A 25,530-nucleotide genomic window follows, 5' to 3' on the forward strand; every position below is an offset into this window, starting at 1 on the left:
CGATGCATAGGTCATCCCCCTCCATGATGGCCCCTCTACCTCCGTCTTTTTTTGCGAACAACCCATCTTTCCCTTTTCCCTTCCTCTCTATCTTCTTCTCCTTGTCCTCTTCCTTCAACTCATTTTTTGTCAGCAACCATTCTTCCATCCTCCATTTCCTTCTCCAAACCCATCCATGAACCCTATCCCTCTATGATGACCCTCTCCACATCCACCTCTTCTCATCGACAACCCATCCTTCTCCATTCCTTTCCTCTTAATCCATATCTCCTCCTTCATGGTAGCTCTCTCTACCTCCACCTTCTCTCTTTTCTCCTCCTCCTCCTCATCATCATCCTTCTCTTCCAAACCATCTATAAGTCATCTTCCTCCACGACGACTTCCTCTACCTCCATATATTTTCGCCGACAACCAATTTTTCCCCTCTCCTTCCCTATCCTCTTCTCCTTCTCCTTCAATCTATTCCTCGCTGGTGGCCTCGTTCCTCTTGCCCCCTTCTTCTCCATCAATTTTTCTTCTCATCCTTTTCTTCTTCCAAATCTATCCACGAGCGAGAGATATTTTTATCTATTGAGAAAGAAAGCTAATACCATTTATTGACAAGTGAACGACTGAATCATATTGAAATATATCGGTAACTAAAAAAATTAACTTGATATTTTTTAAAATATATAAAATATAAATAAAATTAATTTAAAATTAAAAAAAATAATTTTATAATTTTTATTTAATAAAAATAATAAATAAAATTATAAATATGTATGGCCCTCATTGCATTAATCAAGTGCATCACACATGCGGTGTTGGTATCTAATCACGCGGCAAAGTTACATGAGGCAGCTTCTTAAATCTTTTTTGTATTTACAACGAAAGAAATGCATAATTCCATCCTGTGCCACAAGGCAGAACGAATGGTGCAACAAATTAGCAGGAAGAATGTGCCAAATCTAACAAGTTACCTAAACAATAAAAAAATGAAAAATCAGACACCAATCACAGCCATCCACGCTTCCGCTCTGAAACGCCTGCGGTCCCACCGGTTCCAGTTAGGTTCACCGTTCACCTACCCCAACCGAACTTTATCCACTCCACTACGGTGGCACCGGTCCAGGTTAGTTAGACCCACTCGCTCGGAGTCGGATCCGTCCGCCACGTACGTGCCCACTGCCGAACTGGCAACAGCCGACTAGGGGTAATTTGGTCATATTTGTTCCAAAGTCTCCCCGTGTTCAAAGCAACTTGCCTTTTCTTCGTCGCGGAGCCTAAATCCCCTCGTCGAAATGGACGGACTTGCCAACCATCTAACTGCCATTTTGTAGACGTCGTATTCCTCGGAGAGCAAGCGATCGAGAGAGATGCGGCGGAAGGTGGTCCCCGATTCCTCGGCGGCCGCCAGCGGCGAGAAGGAGCGGCAGGACCTCATTCAGCTCTCCTCGGCGATCTGCAACGGCGAGGACCTGGGCCCCTTCGTCCGCAACGCCTTCGCCTCCGGCCGCCCCGAATCCCTCCTCCACTCCCTCCGCCAATTCGCCCGCTCCAAAGAATCCGAGATCGAAGAAGTCTGCAAGGCCCACTACCAGGACTTCATCCGCGCCATCGACGACCTCCGCTCCCTCCTCTCCGACGTCGACGCCCTCAAATCCGCCCTCTCCGACTCCAATGCCGCCCTCCAGTCCGCCGCCGGCCCCCTTCTTTCCTCCCTCGATGCCTACTTAGAAGCCCGCGCCGTCGCCGGCAACCTCTCCGCGGCCCTTGCCGCCGCCCGCATCTGCGTCCGCCTCCTCGACCTCCTCGCCCGCGCCAACACCTACCTCACCACCGACGACCTCTACCTTGCCCTCCGCGCCGTCGACGCCGTTGAGCGCGACTTCCTCGACGCCTCCCCCCATCCCACCCTCCGCCGCATGCTCCTCCGCCTCATCCCTTCCGTCCGCGCCCACGCGGAGCGCAAGATCTCCAAGGAGTTCTCCGACTGGATGGTCCAGATCCGCGTTGCCAGCCGCCACCTCGGCCAGATCGCCATCGGCCGCGCCTCCGCCTCCCGCCAGCGAGAGGAGGAGCTCCGCATCAAGCAGCGCCAGGCCGAGGAGCAGTCCCGCCTCTCGCTCCGCGAAGCCAATTTGTCCTCCATCTACTCCCTTGAAGACGACGACGATTCCGACGACTTTGCAGCCGCCATCGACGCTGCTGGCAGCGGCGGCGGCAGCGGCGGCGTCGTTGACGGCATCATTGGCTTCGACCTCACACCGCTCTACCGCGCCTACCACATCCACCAGACCCTCGGCCTCCAGGATCGATTCAAGAAGTACTACTTCGAGAACCGGAAGCTCCAGCTCACCTCCGACTTCCAGGTCTCCTCCATGACCCCATTTCTCGAGTCTCACCAGACCTTCTTCGCCCAGATCGCCGGATTCTTCATCGTCGAGGACCGGATCCTCCGCACCGGCGGCGGACTGATCTCCCGGTCCGACGTCGACGGGCTTTGGGAGACCGCCATTGCTAAGATGGTCTCCGTCCTTGAGGACCAGTTCTCTCGGATGCAGACCGCCAATCACTTGCTATTGATCAAAGATTATGTGAGTCTTCTTGGTGTCACTCTCCGGCGATACGGCTACACCGTCGACCCCCTACTCGATGTCCTGTCAAAGCACCGGGACAAGTACCACGACCTCCTGCTATCGGACTGCCGCCACCAGGTGTCCGAGGCCCTTGCCGCCGACAAGTTCGAACAGATGCTCATGAAGAAGGAGTATGAGTACTCGATGAACGTGCTGTCATTCCAGATCCAGACCTCCAACATCACCCCTGCATTCCCTTATGTAGCCCCCTTCTCCTCTACTGTCCCCGACCTCTGTCGAATTGTCCGGTCCTTCATCGAGGACTCGGTCAGTTTCATGTCGCACGGCGGCCAGCTTGATTGCTACCCCATTGTCAAGAAGTATCTCGACCGCCTCCTTGGGGAGGTTCTCGATGGCACCATCCTGCACCTTGTTGAGTCTGGAGGCCTTGGCGTGTCCCAAGCCATGCAGGTAGCTGCTAACATGGCTGTGATGGAGAGGGCCTGTGACTTCTTCTTCTGCCATGCCGCACAGCTCTCTGGCATCCCCCTCCGCATTGCTGAGAGGGGCAGGAGGGAGTTCCCATTGAAAAAGTCTCGGGACGCAGCTGAGGAGCTCTTGCTGGGGTTGCTCCAGGCCAAGATTGATGATTTTTTGATCTTGACTGACACTGTGAGCTGGATGGCGGACGACCCACCTCCGAATGGGAATGAGTATGCTAATGAGGTAATCATATACCTTGAGACTCTGGTCTCCACTGTGCAGCAGATTCTGCCCATCCAGGTCCTCCGGCGGGTGCTTCATGGGGTCCTCACCCATGTATCTGAAAAGATTGTGGGGCTTTTCCTTAGTGACTCGGTCAAGAGGTTTAATGCGAATGCTGTGACAGGAATAGATGCCGACTTGAGGCTGTTTGAATCCTTTGCAGATAGCCAATCCCATTTGTTTGGTGATTCTGAGGAATCGGGTGGAAACGAACTGAAAATGGCTTTGTTGGAAGCAAGGCAGTTGGTTAATTTGCTCATGAGCAACCATCCAGATAATTTCCTGAACCCAGTGATCCGGGAAAAGAGTTACAATAAGCTGGATTACAAGAAGGTCGTTGCCATATCTGAGAAGTTCAGAGATTCATCAGATCGGCTGTTCTCGACATTTGGTACAAGGGGTTTGAAACAGAACCCAAAGAAGAAATCGTTCAATGCTCTGATAAAGAGGCTCAGGGATGTGAGCTGAAGCAGCTGCTTGGATATGGTAAGGGAGTATCTCTTTCCCCTTTTATGTTAAATCATGTCATTTAGAGTGTGTCTGCTATCTATTTTTTGTCAATTATAACTTCAGTTATTATACTTTTCAAAGTGCTGCCTTCTAGTTCTAGTTTTGTTAATGCTAAATACCTGCTGTATGCACAGAAAAATATGTTGTTAACCATTTTATGGTATTCATTTTGTCAATTTGTATTCATGGAAAACCACTTATTTGTTCTGCTCATATGGGGCTTGTAATAATCTAAAATGTTGAAGGATGATTAGCCATTCTTTTTATTCATTTTTCCTTGGATCATCTTGTGCTCATGCTATTACGCTTCTTATGTCAATGTCTTAGAATGTGCCTTGGTGTCTTCTACATGTCATCTTTTCACATAGAGAAATAGAAAAATCATGATTACTTTGTATTTTTGTTCTTGGGTCATATTCACTGAAATGGCACATTCCTTCATTTGGTCTTAGTCTAAACTTGTAAATATTTTGTTTCTCCTGCTCAGCTTGGTTAACAATGTGAAGGATAATATGTGATTAAGTTATATAAAATTAATTATTACCATCATGTCATGTGGGTTATTTGCAATATTTTTAGAACCGGACTGGACAATAAATCGACAACCTGTTTGGTTCTTGAGTCACCTAGTTGGACCAATCCACCTAGTTGGACCTGTCCGGTTTGCCTTTCTTCCTCTTCTCTAGTTCTCCTCTCTCTGCTAATCTCACAAGTAATGTAGAGGGTGAAAAACTGATCACACCTTTTCCATTTTTGGTTGTTCTCCCAGCCCTCTCCGATCTCCTCTCCCTCTGTGCTCCCTTCCATCCTCTCCAGGGTCATCAATCAAGATGAGGCTGCCGCAGAAATCCTCGGCCCACTTGAAGTAGGTGGCAGTGCTGTGGAGGGTGATGAAAATGTCATGACGGCCCATGCAATGGATATCATGGCTGTGGTCACGGACGGTGACATAGCTGATCTAGTTGGAGTGCTGAGTTATCTATGGGGCAATGAGGCGGTTGACTCGAAGGGCCAAGCTCAATAGAGGCAGTGGTGAAGAGGAAGCAAATGACGTAGTAGGAGCAATCAGGGAGGGTGACTAGGTGGGCGGGGTAGGATGGGAGTGGAATGAGCGTGATAGGTGACCTGAACAAGGTTGCTGTAGTGGACGAGTTCGTGGCGGGGTTTATGCCTTGGTTGGGAGTTTGGAGAAGAAAAGAAAAAAAAGAAAAATATTAGTAAGGAGAGAAAAAAAAGAAAAGAAATGAAGTACATTTCTTTCCTCTTGATTGGGAGTTTAAAGAAAGAAAAGAAAATTATTTCTTTCCTTCTTGATTGGGAGCAAAGAAAAAAGAAAAAGAAAGAAAATGTTACAACCTTCTTTTACTATTATACCCTTGAAAGGAACCCAATAAATCCTAAAAAGAAACCAAAAAAAGATCTTGTTTTTTAATTTTTTCTATCTTTTTTTTTTTTGTTTTCATTAATTTTTTTCCATCCACGGGAGTTCAATTGGATAGGAGACTTAGGTGGGAGGCTTGAAATAAGCCTTAGAATTGAAATGTAATATTAATTTAGATCTTCAGTATTAAAGGGTAAGATAGGAATTATAAAAGATTCACTAACTCTCAATTCTTTTCTCTCCGATTCCGCTCAATTTGGAGGAGAAAAAAGTTGCTAATTTGAGGGGATTTGTATTCTCTCTGTTTTTCTTTTTTTTCTTTTCTTTTATAAAAATACTACCAACCAAGAGAAAGTTAATACTTTTTCTCCCATTCTTTTCTTTTCTCTCCTATTCTCCCCTCCCAACCAAGGTGTTATTGTTGAGGAGGTCGAGGCTGGCCAAATTGGCTGCGCCATAGTAATGGCACCACTAGGTGGTGATGGGCTCAGGGGAGAGTAGTGGGGGGACTTGAAGAGGAGGTGGTGGAGGTGGGAGAGGGTCAGGGGAGACATGATCTCCCCTAGCTGCTTGTGGGAAGTCAGAAAAAGGATGGTAGCTCAAGGGTGTGGTGGAGGTCGGTCTAACCAATTTCTTAAAGAACTTTTAATTTAACAAAAATTTAAAATTGGATCGGACCGGCCAGTTTGACCGGTGCGTCCAGTTCTCCCAGGTTTGACAAAATTTTGATCACTCCTAAAATATCCTTTCAATCGGACTAGACAGGCGATCGGGTCTCAATTCAACCAGTCGAATTGGCCAATCCCGATTTTAAAAACATTACTTATTTGATACATTCTATAGTTAGAAAGAGGGATAAGGTTAAGTAGCTCTGTTTCAGCTCCTTCATGCTATTTTGCTTTTTTTAAACTTAGGTCTATAATAAGTATACATTATGTTTTTGTACTGTTTCCTAATTTTAGTAGGTCCACAGCTGATCCAAGTCAGGATCAGGGCAGGTACAACCTGTACCTGACTTTTTATTGGGGTCATGATTTTAGACCTGGACCCAATCCATTGGCCCGCCAGTTTGGATCAGATCTACTCTTCTTTCTAACCTAGACCTGAGCCACAATTTTAAAAGATAAGATCAGCCTGGGTCTTAGCAGGGTGGGACTAGATGGTTTCAGTGGTTGACCTGGCCCATTTGCAACCCTTTTTTTGATGGGCTTGGGAGCCGATGGGCGGACATTGTTAGTTTTTAGTTGTATGTTGGCTCAACAGTCAAGATTGTATCTTTTTGTTTGAGGTGGATGTGTTTTAGTAATTTTGAGGCAGATGTGCCATAATAAATTTAGAGATCAAAAGGGTCAAGGAAATCAACAATTTGAGCACTCTTCAGCTTCCAAGAAGTGTGGCAAGTGATATTTCAAGAATCAAGATTTTGGAGGTTAAATGATGACAATTAGAGAAAATTACATGACAGTTAGAGCATCTTGTCCCTTGAAGGAAAGCCCTTCAACTCGAGTATTTGGAATCATAGTATTGGATTAAGGCCCGTGACATGTAGAGATGTCAGAATTTCTATCGAGGTTGCGGCAAATAACCCACTTGAAAGTGCTTCTTGGCTAGTGGGTGAGCCAATTATTCAAACTTTGGGATGCAATTCAATGGCAACTTGATGAAGATACTAAATTGTACTAATTCTCAGTGGACAAGGGAACTTGCCACCTCCCTCCACCAGAGCAATGGAGGATTTATGGGAACCAGTAAGTCACAAAGATCCCCTTATTGGAGATGGCCGAACAAGATACATTGGATCCTTTATACTTCTTGGTGATACTCCTTTAAATCTGCTGGAACTTTTAATCAGATACAGGATGGAGGAGTGCCATTGGAATCAATTTGTGCAAAATTGACCATGCCTCAAAGCGCTTCTCCTTCCTGAAGGAAGTGCCTATGAGATGGACAACATACGATTTAAGATTTCTCAAAGTGCTTCTTCCTCCTGAAGGAAGTTTATATGAGGTGGACAACATAAGATTTAATAAAATCTTAGGTTAAGCAGCTGTCTTCTATGTATGTTCTGTATTGAAATGAGCTGGAGTAAGTTAGCTTCTCTTTTTCGTGTTTGATTCTAAATGTCTTCCTTTGTTATGATGTCCTTGTACTAATAATTTGAGAGACAAGTTGATTGATTTTAGAAGCTTCTTTAAAAGGGACAGAATTATTTTTCAGGTTGCTTTTTTTTTTTTTTATTTGCCTTGAATTTGGTATATATGGAATGAAAGGAATAGTTGCATCGGGGAAGAGGATAAAAAAATTTAGTAGTGAAATGGGTGCGGTGCTGGGCTTTCTCCATCCAAAAAAAAAAAAGAAGAAGAAGAGAGGCTCTCATATGGAGACCTAGTAATTTCTTTGCTCCTTCACAGAATTATCTTGGAAGAGGCTTTTAAGGCTTGGTAAGCTGGTGGTTGATGAACGAAGAGGACCAAGGAGACAATGCCCTTGTTTGGGTCCTCACTTAGAGAGGAAGTTTAAAGCATCAAGATAAACTTACCATAAGCTTTTTCTGTGTTAATCTTGGAGAATGAGTTTCATATTTCTTATGAATGATCCTTGTACATCTTGGGTCAGAAATTAAAGAAATGGTTCAATTTTGAACTGCATTATGGCAGGTAGTTTTTGCAAGCGAATGTGTATTGTCTTTAATGGTGCAATAAGGACTCCTATGGGCCTTTGTAAGAAGGGCCTTTTTCCTTTCCTTTTCTTTGAAGGGTCGGGGTAGGACTAAGAAAGCCTTGGTGAGAGAGTTTTGATCAAAGATAAACAAAAGCTTCATTAGCAGAAGATGTCTTCTGTTATAGGAAAAATGGTGAAGATTATTGGTTATGGTGACTTTCAGTAATTGGCATGGTGCATGGTAGTTATGATTATGGCAAACACATTTTTTTAACAGGTGAGCTTGGGGTAAGTTCTGCCTTAGGTTCTTATAAATAAAGTATCATGACTATGATAATAGGATTTCTGATATGTTTTTGTTTGTGACTGCTACTCTGGTACTCTCCTAATTTGTTACCCAAATATTTTTGATACGAATATGTTAACTTGCTTCCTAACAATTTTATCGAAAAACTTAATTTTTTTCCTTCAATATGCTTTTGTGATTGAGGATTAACATCCAGGGGATAAGGAGGTAAGAATGATGGTCATCATTGTGATTTCTGGTTGACTTTGGGGTAAGAGGATGTGGAATTGATATATTGATCAATTATGTAGGCATGTCCTAAATGCTTTGTTTTTTCCTTTATCTTTATTTTTTTTTTGTGTTAAATTATTGCACATCTTTAAATTACCATCCAAGATTTTTAAGGCTATCTATTATGTAGATACATCAGTGCTTGTGATGATGGAATTATCTGAATGTTGGGATATAGTCATAGGTTGTCAGGCTTACAGAAGCATTAGGAAGTGCTTTGTGTTTCAGTATTGTTAATACTCAAAGTTCATGTATTATGCTGCACAGCTACTTTTTTTTATGCATCTGATATAAAGCTGTCAGATTATAAGTTGATGGCTGAAATTGGATTCTTCCTTTTGGCTCCTCATCTTTAGACATGATAGCTGATGCTTAGGGAAAAAGTTTTGGTGAAAAAACTTATGCCTAACAACAGTGACCATGCATCAGACTTTTTTTATCATTACTGTATGGCCTTTCTTGCTGATCGGTTTTGTTGCTGCAGTTCAGCCTTTCATTAAACCAAGCAGATCCCAAGCCCTTCTTTGAATGGTATGAATTTGATTTTGCATTCTGATCGATCCAAAACAATTAAAGGTCCAAAAATTTTTTCCAGTCCTCAAAAAATATTTAAAAAACCTGATGACAGGGGATATTGGTTTCTCGGTGGAAGAAGAGGAGCTTGGTGATGTTGGAGGATAAGTGGGTTCTAGTGGAAAACTAGTAAACAGGCACGTTATGCATGTTTGGAAACAGAAAGTTTAAAGATTATAAATAATTTCAAGAGAAGAGTTGTAAAGAAATTATTTAAAGATAAGCATAGATTGTTTTCAATTCCATGAAGTAAGTTTAAAATTTATATGAAAATTTTCTTTTTGAAAATGTTCATAATTACAGTTATTGTATTATAATTTTTTTCTTGCAAATTATATTCTTTTCCATGTTAAAACAAATTTGACAGACCCAAAGACCCCAACTCACTCCTTTTAATAGATACGGTGAATTGATTTTCAAAAAACATTCTTTTTAATATGAACAAATCTCAGTTGCCAATTTTAGCTGTTATTACAGAATACAATGGCTTATAGATGTGACACCATGGCAGTTTAGATGTAAGATTATCGACAAATATATTGTATTTTATAACAGTGATTAGTTTGGGGAATTGTTGTGATGACTGTGTTCTATAATGCTGTTGCAATGATCGTACTGGACGTGTAATGACCATAATGTAGTCCCTACTGCCTAATGAGTTTACGAAAACCAGGCCATGTCTAGCCTGGCTTGTATTATAGAGTTGGGCACGCTCCTCTGGTCTCTCTTGGCTTTCATATGTACACGATGGGTTAAGTTCACCGTCAGATCTGTGTTTGAAGGTTGAGGAATGAAATGCATTCTCCCGTACAGAAAACATGCTCATGTAATGCGTGTACCTATTATAATATTTTAACAACATGGAATTTAAGACTATTTTGGATCAAGGGGATTATATTGTTATTCCGAGTCATGAATTAAACTGGATTATGCCGGCTGGAGGACGGTTTCTTGATTATATGCATCAAGCCCGTCATGACTCTGGATAGCAATGTCACGGTTGCATCGGTAGCCAATTGGTGAATCATGAGGATGCGGTGAATCATTTGATCTGGTCTTCCAAATTAAAATGATAGCGGGTGGTTCCGCAAGCGTACATACAATTCAGGTAAAGACAAAATCGATATAAGCAAGATCGATTGCTTTTCCAACTGCAGCATAAAATAAGCTGTGCTGCGGAAGTATTCTATCATGGTTTCATTAAATTGGTCTGATCTAACAATAGAACCTTTTCAAAAAAAATATCTTTAGGGTTGATAGATTCCTATTCATGGTGTCTTGCCAGTTGTTATCGATGTGTTGTTATTGTGTTTGTTGCTTGTTTGAGAGGATTAAACTTTTCTTGCCGTGTGTTTGTAACTTTGCTTACGTCTTGACCAAATAACAATAATAATTATAATAATCATATCATATTCGGGTATGGATTCTCTGAAGTGTCATACAATAACGGTAACTTGGAGCATCTCACCTCATCCTTAATATAAAGAATAATTAAAATAAGTCTAATTATAAAGCAGTCGTGCGGCCATGGAACAAATGTCGGCCAGTGAGATATGCATCTATCAAGTTACATGGTAATTTATTTATTTTGCAGGAAGTTGCGAGTCCGGCGAATTGCTCTTTTTTCCGCGCAGAGGAGAAATCGGAAGGAGTCAAAAAGAGTTTAGGTGTTTGGAGTTCCTCTCGAAATAAAAATAATAACAACAATAATAATAATAATATAAAAATTTAAAAAAAAAAAAAAAAGTCACTGATGGAGTTAAAGTATTGTGGTCCAACCGGGTGGTGGTTGGGGAAGATGGAGGCAACAGTACCCTGATTTCTCGATTTGGAAAGGGATGATGACTAGCACGGGTTAGGTCTTCCTATTAATTTTACATGAAGATTTTTATATAGATATTAATATTAAAGAATTAGAGATAAATTTTTAGTTCTATTTTCAATTTAAAAATAACTTTTCAAATGAGTTCTATATAAACGTACCTATCAATTCTAAATATAAGTTAAAAGCAACTATCCATTTGAACTGAAATTATTCTTATATCCTTATACCTTTTAAAATACTGCAGTATTACATTATTATAGTACAGTATTCTTTTACAATAAGATAGTATTATATTATATTAGTGTAATATTTTTTTATAATAATATAGTGTTGCTTTATTATATTATATTAATACAATATTTCTTTGCAATAAGATAGTATTATGTTATATTAGTGTAGTATTCCTTTATAATAGTACAGAGTTGCTTTATTGTATTATATTAATATAGTATTCTCTTACAATAAGGTAGTATTATATTATTATAATATAGTATTTTTTTACTGTGGTATTATTTTACAACAATGCAATATTGCTTTATAATTATGTAGTATAATTTTATAATGGTATAGTATTATTTTATAATAATGATGTTGCTTTTATTAAAGTACAGTATTGTTCTATAATAATATAGTATTATTTTATAATAATATAGTATTACTTTATAATTATAAGGATAATTGGATCATTTCATCTCATTTGAATGATTATTTTTAAGTTATATTTCAAAATAATTTTTTATTTAAAATTTAAATAAATAATTATTTTTAAATTTAAATTTAATTAAATATTTTTTATTAATTTTTTTAATAAATAAAAAGATATCTCAATTATATTACATATTTCCAAAAGCCAAGGGGCATGGGCTCAATGGCACTGTCAATGGATAATCACTTGTACGAATGTATCACGTGCAAGTGCAACCTCTGGTCCATATACATGTTTGTACGGAAAAAAATCGCATGTCACATGATCATATCAGCCAAGACTTCGCACGCTGCATCAACAGTGACCCGTAGGTATTCATGCGTCTGCACTCATTTAATGAAAGGGGGAAAACCTGTTAATATTTCTGTGCGAGTTTTCGGTTTGGAACAAGTCGTAACTCATTTTGATGACTCTACTTGTGAACACCTTCTCAGATGCTGCAGCACGCAAGTTTCCGGACCTGGTCATCTCTCAGTGAGCTTATCGGAGCACTTAGGCAGCAACTATTTTCCATTATATCTGTGGTTCTTTCTTGGAAGCTACATATGAAATTGCAAGGGGCATTCTCCGCGACAGAAGTCAAAATTGAATCCGTTGAACTTGTGGTGCGTCTAAAGAGACGTAGAAAACTTGCATGCGGGGACTCCGGCTTGATGCTTTCACCATAGTTTATCAGCACTCCCATTAATTTAATTAGGCTTGGAACGAAGCAATAAAGCATAGCCGACACGATAGCCAGGTATTGTATTGATTTGGACCCATGCAAACATTATTCTGGTTCCATGAACCCGTGCAACCCTCAATCGTTTGATTAACTTTATAATTGCATTCTTTATTCTTATTCTGTTGTAGATAGGACTCGTTTGCTGCACATAATTTTTTTTTTAAAAAATAATTTTTTTAAATTTTTTTTTAAAAAAAAATTTTAATAAAAAAATTTTGATATATTTAATTAACTATAGGAAAGTGACTTATTACAGACTAGTTTATGTTTGGTTGAGCATCTATTTATTTAAAAAAACTATATAAAATATTTATTATATCCTTAATAGATAAAAGACCATACATTTTTACTTTTAAATTTTATATAAATATTAATATTATATTTATATTAATATATTATAATATAACATTATATCATAATAATTATTATATTAATATAATACTAATATGTATTAGTATTATATTAATATAATATGAATATTTAATATAATAAATTTATAAATATATATAAATATAATATTAATTATAATATTTTATGAATATAAACATCAATATATTAATATAATTATTATAATAATATTAATAAAATATTATATTAGTGTAAATATTAAAATAATATTAAAATATAATAAATATTATATTATTAATATTATATTCATATAAATATTAGGATAATACTAATATAATATTATATTATTATTCAGTATTTCATCTTAATCATCTATTAATATTTTATAAAATTTTAGCCATTGATTTTAAAAGGATATTTTGGAAAAAAAAAGTATTACCACTTTTTATCCCATAAAAAGTGCAAAGATCTATCTCTTCTATGGATTTCTATTTTTCATAAAATATGAAAAGTGATTTCTCATGAGAAAAATTTTTTTCATTTTTTTTTCTCTTAAAATTTTAATCAAACAAGAGATTGCCTCTCTACTTTTCAGAAACTCTTTCTTTCTCCCTTCCAGTTGTTAATTAGTTTTTGTATTAGTTGCTTGTCTCGTAGAGACGATCCTTTCGGACAACAGTGGCTGCATATTGTTCCAAGGAGAAGAACCAATACCACCTAAAAGTGGCATTTAGATGCTCTAAAAGATTGGAATGAGAAGGGGGCAAAACCAACCATCTATTCATATCATCCATCCCCGAAATAGATAACAGGAGTATTGCTCTAAAGAATTTCTTAGAATTGAAAACTCTATATCTTATAGGATTATCATCTTGCACATCAACCATTAGCTTCTAGTTCCTCATCCATGTTTTATTTTATTTTTTTTATAAATCAAATAAATTAAACCAAACGAAGGAAACGAAATATCCAATATAATCAAACGGTTGCCCGTTGATTCGTTGAGCCTAATCAAGCCCCACTCAAAATAAGCATCCTAAAGAAAAGAGAAAATTATATGAAATTCCACCTTTTATTGATGTTTATAAATATAGTGAGTCGATACAAAATATCTTTAACATGACGAGCTTTCCTTCCCTTTCCTTTTCTATTTCCCGTGGAAGTTGCGAGCATCCATAAATCTTTGTTGTTCCAATTTAGTCTCGAGACGTGCGCGAGAGAAGCGTCTCTCTAAGCTCGGCCGCGTCCACCTCCGCCCGCCGGTTCCCTGGCCGGTAGTACCCGGTGACCGGATCCGGAACCCACGAATCCGAAGAGCCGGAAGATGAACCCGAACCGACCACAGGCCCCTTCCTCACCGCCTTCTCCTCCGCCGACCTCCCTCTGCTCGCCGCCGTTCCCGTCACCGCCACCGCTCCGGCATAACCCCTCCTGCCAATCAAGTTAAGAAGAGATCAATCACAACAGTCGGATCCACTGTAGGATCACAGATCCAACGATCCGCAGCAGCTGATTAGATGCTTCTCTTACCTGCTGATCAAGACCGCGATCCCGTCGGAGAGAGGGCGGGCGAGAGCAGCAGTGCTGCGGGGAGCGCAAGCCATCTGATCTCGATTTGACGGTGCTGATGCCGCTAATATAGTAGAAGGAAGGAAGGAACGAAGAAAGAGAAAGGAACCAGAAGCGCTTCTCCCTTCCTCCCTCTCTTTTCTCCTCTCCCTCTTGAATTCAGAGGAAGAGAGAGGAGGAGAGTATTTATAGACGGGAGCGAGTGAGGGAGGAAACGGCGAAGGAACTGGGAGAGAGCCGGTGGGGCCAAGAGGGCGAGTACATTGAGGTGGTGGGGCCCGCTGGAGTGTGCGGGTTGACGCGGCGCAGTTTCTCAGAGTACGGACTCTTGTTTAAATAAGGAGGAAAATTCACGCTTCTGGAATCGAGCAGACACGTGCGCCATGCGTGTTTAGCTTTTTTTTTTTTTTTTTTTTTTTTTTTTTTTTTTTTTTTTTTTTTTTTTTTTTTTTTTAATGCGGAAAGTTCCGGCAAAGGGGCCCGTGGCCATCTTATGGAGCACCGTCCATTCGTCATATATGGGGCCATGCCCAGACAGACCATCCAAATCCTACGATGGATAACACATCATATTAATTTTTATATTTTATAAATTTTTAATTATACATTATCTATTGTATATGTATTTCGAGATCTATGCTGATTTATTGGATGTGGTGGATAACACGCCACATTAATTTTTATATTTTATAAATTTTAAATTATATTTTATCTATTATATATGTATTTTGAGATTTATATTGATTTATTTGGGGATGATCCAGATAATAATTTCTCCTCATTGCTGTCATCATCAAATGGACTGGTGGCAAAAGACAATACACTAGGATTATTTATTTAAACAAAAATCTTTTTGTTGCTGCTGTCGTGGAAGTCACGTTGGCGGGCGACGTGAAAGGCGGGTTCAGACGGATGTTTCTACGCGGTGTTGCGTTCGATGTGAGACGTCACTTGGAATCTTCGGATCAGCGTGCCAAGGTTGCTTCCGATGCCATTTCCCTTCGGTATTTGAGGTCCAGAGTTATTGGAGAATCCTGGCCGTCCGTTCCATGAGATGCTGTTAGTTAGGTTCAGGTGGGGCATCTCATCTCATGGTGAATATACGGACCAGGAGAAATGCCGCACGCAGAAGTATTTAGGAGCCAGGCTGAACCCCTAAAAATCTTGCTCAAGAAGAGTCATCCAAATATAATTTCGGTCCATGTATTGTTTGCTACAGTTACCTATCAACCCATGTTACCAAGAATCCAGGCCAGATTTTAATATACCTATAAGATTTGGATGTAGTCATCATCCATTCAAAGCCAACCTCCAATGATTGCATAAGAACAGAGTAGGGACAATCATTGTAGGCTTTCTTTCTTTTTTCTTTTTTTTTTTTTTATTCAAACGCGGACTGCAGGAGATCTCATAGACTTGGACTTCTCCCAAAATACCAATACGGGCCAAACTTGGCCCAACCTTTTGCGAGCCTAATAAGTAACAGTCCAACGAAAGCACCAATAGGGGCCAAACTTGGGCCAACCTTTTACGAGCTTGATAAGTAACGGTCCAACGAAAGTATTTGAACCCAAGGAACATGACCCTAGAGTCACTGCCACGACTGGTAAACAAAATGGTCATCTGGAATGAACTGAGGCTTGTGCCATGGTCACACCTCTTTGCTTGGCAAACAAATGTTCCGCCTACGAGTTTTTGATGGTGCATCTCCAAGAATTCTGGAACCTACAGTATTATTGTGCTAGTGGCTTTCCCTCCCTTTCTACAATAGAGAGAGAGAAAGAGAGAGAGAGAGAGAGAGGATTGTGCTTTGAGTTGAATTAAACATGGTACTATATGGGAGGCCTGCCCACTTAATATGAAGATGAAGCTCTTCTGTGGCTGTTATTTCCTGGGCCGCGGTAATTATGCTGACGTTGGTGATAAAATATTGAAGTTAGGGTCTCACGGATACAATTCTATTGCCATTGTTGCTCCTCAAATTTCCAAAGCATTAGGCATTTCCTTTCATCAATTCCTTTAGAATTATAATGTTTTAAACTCAGAGAAGAAATTTACAAGATCTATTATATAGTAGGATTCTTGTCATTTGGTTACTTAAAGCATTGCTTTCAAACTAGCATTCTATGCGAAAATATAGGGCTATTTGCCAAAAATGTTCAAATAAGATTGTTTTTTTAATAACTATTACCCATTAGTTCTGTTGCGGCCAACTCTCCGTCGCCTGTCGTCGAGAAAGAACATCTGCAAAATAGCATCTACGCAGACCGAATTTATGTCCGGTGGAGATTCTCCGATGCCTAAGTCAGAGAGGGAAGTTGGTGAATAGGAGTTGAATATAAATAGTAGCAGAATTTTGGCCCAACATTAGCTTAACAGCCCTGTTTTTCTTACTCTCTTTTTATAGATGAGGTTTTCATAACCGTCGGACTGGTCCCGTGTTTTATGACGCTAAATCATCGGGCCATAATCACATAGTGAATCGTTGATTCTCATAGATTGCGCCGTGATATGCGACCGGTAACCGTTCATGACGGTTTTGATATATCTGAGTTGACTGACCGACCATATGTCGGTAGAACCAACCATATATCGGTAGAATTTATGAGCGACTGTCGGCTAGTAATTCTGTTATGTCGATGATCTAAGTCGTCCACTGTCAATTGATAGTAGTTGAATCATTAGTCGGTCAGCTGATCATAGGTCGGTGCAGTTCGCTCAGTTGGTCGATGAAGAATCGAAACCGCATATTCAGTCGATGTAGAGTCGGAGTTGTATGTCCAGTCAGTCGACTGTTGTTGAGTTGGAGTCGGTGAGGTGTGTTCGGTTGGTCGGTTGAGAGTAGTGTTGGCTTGCTTGGTCGATGTTCGATCGGTAGTCGCTTTCAGGGTCATGTCTGTTTGTGGGATCAGAATCGGGTGTCGATCGATCTGCGTTAGAGATCAGTCGGTTTATGAGGGTCGGTCGGTTTATCCTAACAGTTGCCCCCCCACTTCTGAGTCCAATGGTGAGTTGTCGCATGCATCGCCACGTGATCAGTTGCCTTGGACGAAAGGAGTTATTGTCTGTCATGTCGAATCCCGACTCTGCCACCACATTCTCTGGAGTACGGCCAATCAACCATTTTGTCATCTTTGAGCTATCATATCAGTAGGAAGATTTGGTGTCAGGCATCATTTGTGGAAGATGAGTTAGCGTCAGGCATTATATCGGAAAGACAAACCGGCATCGTGCGATTTGATTCTGGTATGTAGATTTCCGTCATGTGTCGGGATGTTATTGAGTCGGAGCTGTACACGTGGATGGAGGTGATGCGGTTTAATCTGATGCAGGTGCATCGAACTGTTGGGTCGATGATGGGTCCGGATGCTACCATGTGTCGTCATCCGATGTTGTCTCGATCTGATCGCTTTTATCCAAGCCATTGGACGTTCCTCTATATAAAGGACCACTGTCAGCCAGGTATTTACCTTGCTATTGTCTCTTCTGGTGGGAGAGCTCTGTCAGAGAGCTGCTCTCATGCGAAAACATTCCTTGTCATTTTTTTTAAGTTCTCTTGAATCTTTGACAGTTCTTCCGATGGGTGAGATTCCTGCAGGGGGTGGTTGGTCGGAGATTTTGACCAATGACTCCCTGTCGGACCCGAAAGTTCTTTCATTCTCGGGTTTCGACTGTTGGTCGATTTCGGAAGCGGCATTGTGTTTCGGGCCATCGTCAGCTTTTCACTCTTGGTGCCGATGGTGGGGTCAATGACCCATTACCGTATATCCCGTGTCCCCATCTCAGCTGCACGATCAAGGTCATCTTCGGTGGTGGATGAAAATCTGAAGCCCTCCTTTAGCTCTTATACGAGGAGGGTGTGGTCGTCGATTGGGTGAGACCCTCTCTGTTCCCGTACGAGTGGGTCAAGCTATTGATGTGGTTGGCCGAGCAATATGATCGATCAATCATCTTCACAGCTCAACTCAAGTCGTATCATTCTCCGAGCTAGAAGGTGGAGTTTATCGAAGAAGAATATTCAAGATGGGCCTGCCGATTCTTTAGTGGAGCGAAGGGCGGCGATGAAGATTAGTCGGTATTTTCTTTGGTTTCTCTTTTTGTAAAGAAAGACGTAATCGGACTTCGGTCCAATTTTATAATTTTTTTTTTGATAATAAAAAAAGTACTTCTATTCTGAAATGCTGCTCTGTATCGTTGAGTCTGCAATGTCTGTTTGTAGAATAATCTCTGAATGTAGATAGTAGATCCGATCATTTTGCAGACTTTGTAGAATCTGCTAATCGCGTAGTTTTCGATGTATTTAGTTAGGATAACGATGGTAAGTCGAATATCCATTATCCGAAGCTTGATCGGATTTATACGTCGTATTGTTTGATAATCGATCGCAAGTCGAATATTCTTCAACTGTCTGTGGCCATGTTGGTATAATTCCAATCTGACCTTGGTCGTCTTGGCATTTTATCTTTCTTAGTTGATACTAAGTCGACAAATTAGCCAATTGCTTCAATGAGCTGACTATGAGGGCAGCACGGCTTTTGTGGAGAAAGTCTACGTCACCGATGCTGGCCTCCAGTTATAGTCAGTGGGTCGGTTCTGCGAGGAAATCGAAATGTAGTTGGTGTCGAGATAGTCGATCCTCTGACTTTTACAATGAAAGTCGAAGTATATTCGATGTCGAAATAGTCAATCTTCTGACTTTTACAGTGAAAATCGAAGTATATTCCGTGTCGAGATAGTCGATCCTCTGGCTTTTACAGTGAAAGCCTAAGTATATTCAGTATTGAGATAGTCGATCTTCTAACTTTTATAGTGAAAGTCAAAGTATATTCGGTGTTGAGATAGTCGATCTTCTGGCTTTTATAGTGAAAGCTTGCATACTTGATGTCGCTTTAAAATCACAGTCGGGATGTCGATTTTTGCAAAAGGACCGAAATATAGTTGACACTAAAGTAGTTGATTCTCTGAGTAGAATAAAACATCCATCATGCTTTTATTAGCTAATTGTCGAAACAACAACAGCATCATCGTAAGGAGTTTGAATTCCTCAAACATCCTCTTCCGGGAAAGTTATTACATTGAGTTGTTGTCATTTCACCGACTCTTCTTGGGGAGTTATCCCTCAGTTCAGTCGTCTGAAGATCATATTGATGACTCCTGCAGTCGGCTGATTATTTACAGCTTCCTCAGTCGGCTGGAGGTTGAGTCGGCAGATCTCTCTGATATTTTTTGAGGTAGCCTCATTGTATCAGGGCCTCTATTTTTTTTGAGCTGGATGCATTGTTCGGTGTCGTGACCGTGGTCACGATAAAACCGGCAATACTTTCTTCGATCATGGTTCTTTATTTTCATCGATGGAGGGTGCCGTAGATATTCTGCCCCTTCAATCTCCATGAGGATCTGTGCACGAGGAGCAGAAAAAAGGGTATAAGAGTCATACCTATTATATGTCGGCCTTGGACTCTGCCATCGGGGTGAAACTTGCTTATTGGACGGTGGCCGACTTAATTCGACTGAGCTCCTTCCTTCTTCTATTTCTTCTTCTTCTGACTTTTGCCTTCTGTCTGGCGCCGATTAGAAGCTCCTTCACCTGTGCACACATATTTGTATGCACGCTTCAGAAGTTCAGTATAAGTTCGAAAAAGAATTTTATCCAAAGAATATGTGAATCGAAATCCCCTCAGACTTCTTTTTATGATCGAGATAGTCATATTTTCATTGAGGTCTTTGACCTCAAGTGTGGCCGCAATAAAATGAGCCATGAAATCTTGAAGTGTTTCAGTCTCTCCTTGTTTAATCGATAAGAGATTATTAGAAGTTCATGGCGGCCTTCGACTAGTGCTGAAGTGAGCCACGAAAGAATGTTCTAGCTACTCAAAAGAATATATGCTTCCTGACTGAAGTCCGGAGTATCAGGCTCGAGCAGCTTTTCGAAGAGTTGCCAGGAAGCCGATGCATAAGAGGGTGTCGGTCGCCCCCTGAATCGTCATGAGAGCCTTGTAGCTCTCAAGGTGGTCGATCAGGTCGGTGGATCCATCGTATGACTCTACCTGAAGCATCTTGAACTAAGATGGGATCCGTTGGTCCAAGACATGCCGAGAAAGCAGCTGGGCGGTGTGGAAGTTATAGTCGTTGGAGGAGTTCCAACCTTCCACTTAAACCTAAGCGAGTTGGCGATTGATCTCTTAGAATTTACGTTCATAATCATCGAATCGTCGTTGGGAAACTTCGGAGGTTGAACCTCCCGATGAGTTAGAGGGGGAAGCAGAGGGTGTTCACGGCCGCTTTTCTTTCCTTGCTTGATCCAACTGAGAAAGGGAGGGGCACCGTGAATGGTGGGTGGCACGTCGAGAGCATCGTGAGTGCCGCTGCTCATCCTGATGAGAGAGCCGAGACGATCGCTCTGAAAAAATAGATGGAGATTGCCGTGGATGACGGTGGTTGTACCTGGATGGCACCGAATGTGCCACCGGTTGCTCCGCCGACGGCTGTGGTGGTTGGGTCTACTGCTGCTGGAGGCTTCTGACCACCTCCATAAGAACGTTCATTTGCGGCATGCGCGATTGCAGCAATCTGGACATCCGTAGTAACCACGGGTCGCAGAGAACTGGGCCCTGCTACCGGAGGCAAGGGAGGAGCCTCTTCCCGACGGGAAGAGTGCCTCGCTGATCCGGTTGCTGTTGACTGTTGAGCTCTGATTTTCATCATTGTAAGTTATCTTCACCCCTACCTGACACGCCAATCTGTTGCGGCCAACTCTCCATCACCTGTCGTCGGAAATGAATACCTGCAAAACAGCATCCACGCAGACCGAATTTGTGTCCGACGGAGACTCTCCGATGCCTAAGTCAGAGAGAAAAATTGGTGAACAGGAGTTGAATATAAACAGTAGCAGAGTTTTGGCCTAGCGTAAGCTTACCAGTCCTGTTTTTCTTATCTCCTTTTTATAAATGAGGTTTTCGTAACCGTCGGACGTGGTCCCGTATTTTATGGTGCTAAATCATCAGACCATAATCACGTAGTGGATCGTTAATTTTCACTGATTGCGTCATGATATGCGGTCAGTAACCGTTCCTGATGGTTATGGTATATCTGAGTTGACTGACCAACCATATGTCAGTAGAACCGATCATATGTCGGTAGAATTCATAAGCGACCATCGACTAGTAGTTCTGTTATGCCAATGGTCTAAGTCGTCCGCTGTCGATCGGTAGTAGTTGAATCATTAGTCGGTCAGCCGGTAATAGGTCGGTGTGGTTCGCTCAGTTGGTTGATGAAAAATTGAAACCGTATATTCAGTCGATGTAGGGTCGGAGTTGTATGTCCGGTCGGTCGGCTGTTGTTGAGTCGGAGTCGGTGAGGTGTGTTCGGTTGGTCGGTTGAGAATAGTGTCGGCCTGCTTGGTTGATGTTCGGTCGGTAGTCGCTTTCAGGATCATATCTGTTTGTGGGGTCAGAGTCGAATATCGGTCGGTCTGCACTGGAGATCGATCGGTTTATGGGGGTCAGTTGGTTTATCCCAACAAGCCCTAATTATAATTGTTAGTTACAACTATTAGGCTCAGATAGATAAATAATCAACAGATGACCATTATTTATGTTGGAGCTAACGGTAACAATAATCTTACAATACTTTAAAATGAAATAATAATGCTATTGACACCTTAATCAGTCTGGACCAAGCCAACATCGCATGAGACGTTGTGCCTTAGGAGGCTAAGTTAGGCTGCCAAACCCAAGTCTGCCACCTCAAGCTTAAATGCATATGTGGTATGGGATGACCATGTGTTTTTTTACTTGTCTATTGTGAGGCTACGATAGACATCAAGATAACAGTCTCCCACCTCCAGTTGGCATGTGTTTGGCCCTTTTTTTTTTTCCCTCACGACACTGACTATTAGCCTAGTGATTTTATGAGCTTGAGCTTGAAGCAATACCGCAAGACTGCAAAAAAGGTTGGCAAAGTAACTTTTATAAAAAGTGGCTATGTTCTTAATATTTTGCATGATCACAATGCCGATGCATATAAGAAGCCCTAAAAATTTTCTTATCCCAAACAAGATCGAATTAACAAAGTAAAACCTTTTTGGCATAGAAGCATTTTTATCCTAATATACTTCTTTTTTTTTTTTGAGAAATATGGAGACTAATGATATGAAACCATTAGTTACCCAATTTATTTAACAAAGAGCCAAATGTATAATGAAGTAGATCAGAGATACAGAATATACAATGTTTTAAATGGCAGCACAACCACTTTCAATATAAAAGATAAAAAACTTGTCTAATGGATAGAAACCAAAACTAAATAGTACTCAAAGGAATATAAAAAAAAGGAGACCAAACAGTAGCAAAAGAAATCACATAATCTTTATAGTACTGCATAGTATCTTGATCATTGTCCTATAATATGAAATAAAGGTAAATTATAGAGAGACCCAAGATGAAAACCCAGTAGTCCAAAGTTGCAATCAACATCAAGCTGGAGTATATCATGCTCCTTGAGCTCTTTGCTAAGTAAAAGTGTCTATAATAATCCTTGAGCTCTTTGCTAAGTAAAAGTGTCTATAATAAGATGCTCCAAAATGAACATATATTTGCCGGATAAAATAAAAGATTAAGAATTGAGCAGCCAATAATATGTTTAATAAAAACAAAAGATAGCTAGGCTACTTTGTCCATCTGGCTCAAGAGTTAGAATGATTAGCAGTTGAAAGGAGCAATCCAGACCAAAAATAGTGCCAATATCATCATGTCAAAAGTGAATGTGGATTAATGTCTAGAGAGTTTCTTTTTATTTAAAGATTTTCTCTTGTGTTGAGTTTGTTGAGAAGACTAAGCCAAATGCAACACTTCACTTCTAAGGAAATTTTCAGTTTCCAAAGAGACTTAGCAAGTTACCATTTGATGCCCCTAGTATTAATGAAATGATAAAGAGAAAAAGTAGTAAAGTCACCTAAAGGAGTCAATTGCTAATGGATGCTACCAAAGCTATTTCCAAACTAAAAGCTATTTAACGCATTCCAGAGGAGTATTTCAGCTTGAGCAGTAAAGGATAAATGAGAGTGGACTCTAAAGTTTCAAGATTTGGTTCTTCTAGAATAAAATTTTACCATGGTTCTAGATTTTAGATGGCAAGCCTGAAATAAGTTAGGAAAAGTTATACAAAGGGGGTCTAAAAAATCCAAGCATCTTTCTAAGAGAGCATATTTAACCTATTGCTAACGACAAATTTAACTCTATTCCAAAAAGATGGTAGGTTATGTGAGAAAAATATCTCAACAAAAATAATTTTATGCAGCGAAAATGTTAGCGGTACGTACCTCCAGCATTAGTGTTTAAGTATTTAAACGGAGTTTATCCGCAAAGAGATTTGAAGCAGAAGGAGTCTTCTAACCTATGCCTCTGTATTAGCCATTTACCAATGGATCTCACAAACTTTTTAATAGGCTAGGTTAGGGACACTTCTTAGATCATCGGAATATCAATAATTTATTTTCATCAAGAAACTATCTTAGGGATAACTGATGATAGTGGGTAGTTACATACCACCCAAAACATATCCGAGAATAAAACTTTATATGTGGGCCATATAAGAAATGTGTCCAATATTCTCTTACTTGACCCATATGTTATCAGATAATCCTTATAAGTGATAGTTAACATAATAGTATGGCTATAACTCTTTGTTGCCACTCAACTAATTAGCTAGTTATGCAACTGTTATCTAAATAGAAATTTTCTATACACGAATCATGACGATTGTAGTCTCTAAGCAAGCACTTCCTTCCATGTGTTACATTGTATGATCTTTTCTAATTGAGCATCTTATTATACTTTATGAAGATCTTCTTATAAGTCATTCAATGTCGGGTCCAACTTTGTTGATCTAAATGGATCATAATTTTGTATATGATAAATTACTTTATGTGCACAATAGACAACATGTCTTTAAATAATCAAATATATTTATCAACATATATAATAGTTAAAAAATTAAAACAATAGCTCAAAATGAGTCAACAAGTCCCATATGGAATACATGATCCCAGTATAACTTAGTCGATGAACCTTTAGTCATAGGATCAGCTATTATTCACTCAGTATTAATATGATGAATAGTCACTTATTGTCTTTTAATATTTTCTCTAACAACCAAATACTTTATATCGATGTACTTACTTCAGCTTTCACTTTTGCTATTTTTAGAGAAGAAAAATGCAGTCGAATTATTACAAAAAATCCTCAATGGCCTCACAATAGAATCGACAACCTTTAAGCCAGAAATAAAATTCTTCAACCATAATGCCTATGATGTAGCTTCATAACATACAATAAATTCTACCTCTATAGTGAATGATGCAATAATAGTTTGCTTTATGCTTCTCCAAGATATAACTCCTTTAGCAAGAAGAAAGATGTATCCTGAAGTAGATTTTCTTGTATCTGTGCATCCAGTAAAATTCGAATCCGAATATCCAACCACTTCTAGATGGTCAGAATGCCTGTATGTTAGCTTGAAATCCTTGATTCCTTGTAAGTACCTCATAACACTTTTAGCAGCTTTCCAATGCTCTATACTTGAATTGCTTTGGTATCTATCCAACATTTCTACTACATATCCAATATCAGGTCTAGTGCAAATCTATGCATACATGAGGCTCCCTCCTATAGAAGCATAAGGAATGTTTTTCATCTATTCTCGTTCCAATGTGTTCTGAGGATATTGTTTCAAATTCAATTTATCTCCTTTGATAATGGGTGGCACAATAGATGAATGATTATTTATTCCAAATTTTTTCAAAAGCTTTTTAATGTAGGTCTTTTGAGATAGTCCTAAGGTTCTTTTGATTCTATCTCTGTGAATCTCTATGTCGATGATATAAGAGGCTTCACTCATATCCTTCATTTCAAAGTTCTAGATAAAAAATTGCTTGATCTTATGCAATAAGCCCAAGAGTCACTGCTTTCAAGTAAAATATTATCCACATATAGGACTAAGAAAATATATTTGCTCTCACTAATCTTAAGATATATACATTGATCAACGATGCTTTCAGTAAAACCATATAGAGAAACAATATTGTGGAACTTTATATACTATTGATGAGAAGCTTATTTTAGTCTATATATAGATTTTCTTAGCTTACAAACTAAGTGTCACTCTTTTTACTATGAAACCATTTATGTTGACACATGTATACTACCTCTTCAAGATCTCCATTTAAAAATACTATTTTCTCATCCGTTTGATATAGTTCGAGATCAAAATGAGCTACTAATACCATGACTATTTTAAATGAATCCTTTTTTGAAATTGGAGAGATGGTTTCTTGA

General features: G+C 39.9%; 2 protein-coding genes across 2 annotated transcripts; one reads left to right on the forward strand and one right to left on the reverse strand.

Annotated features, from left to right (window-relative positions):
* Positions 1–1,265: 1,265 nt before the first annotated feature.
* Positions 1,266–4,118, forward strand: LOC105039859 (exocyst complex component SEC15B-like). Its single transcript, XM_010916171.4, has one exon. The coding sequence runs from the start codon at positions 1,356–1,358 to the stop codon at positions 3,789–3,791; it is 2,436 nt and encodes an 811-aa protein (XP_010914473.1). The 5' UTR covers positions 1,266–1,355; the 3' UTR covers positions 3,792–4,118.
* A 9,563-nt stretch (positions 4,119–13,681) lies between these two features.
* Positions 13,682–14,377, reverse strand: LOC105039860 (late embryogenesis abundant protein Lea5). The gene is made up of 2 exons (XM_010916172.3): positions 14,159–14,377; positions 13,682–14,059 (listed from the first exon to the last, which is right to left on the reverse strand). Exons 1-2 carry the CDS (start codon positions 14,230–14,232, stop codon positions 13,825–13,827), a joined length of 309 nt encoding a protein of 102 aa, XP_010914474.1. The 5' UTR covers positions 14,233–14,377; the 3' UTR covers positions 13,682–13,824.
* Between the last annotated feature and the right edge of the window lie 11,153 nt (positions 14,378–25,530).

The sequence above is a fragment of the Elaeis guineensis genome, chromosome 1, assembly GCF_000442705.2.
Source record: "Elaeis guineensis isolate ETL-2024a chromosome 1, EG11, whole genome shotgun sequence".
NCBI classification, from domain to species: Eukaryota; Viridiplantae; Streptophyta; class Magnoliopsida; order Arecales; family Arecaceae; genus Elaeis; species Elaeis guineensis.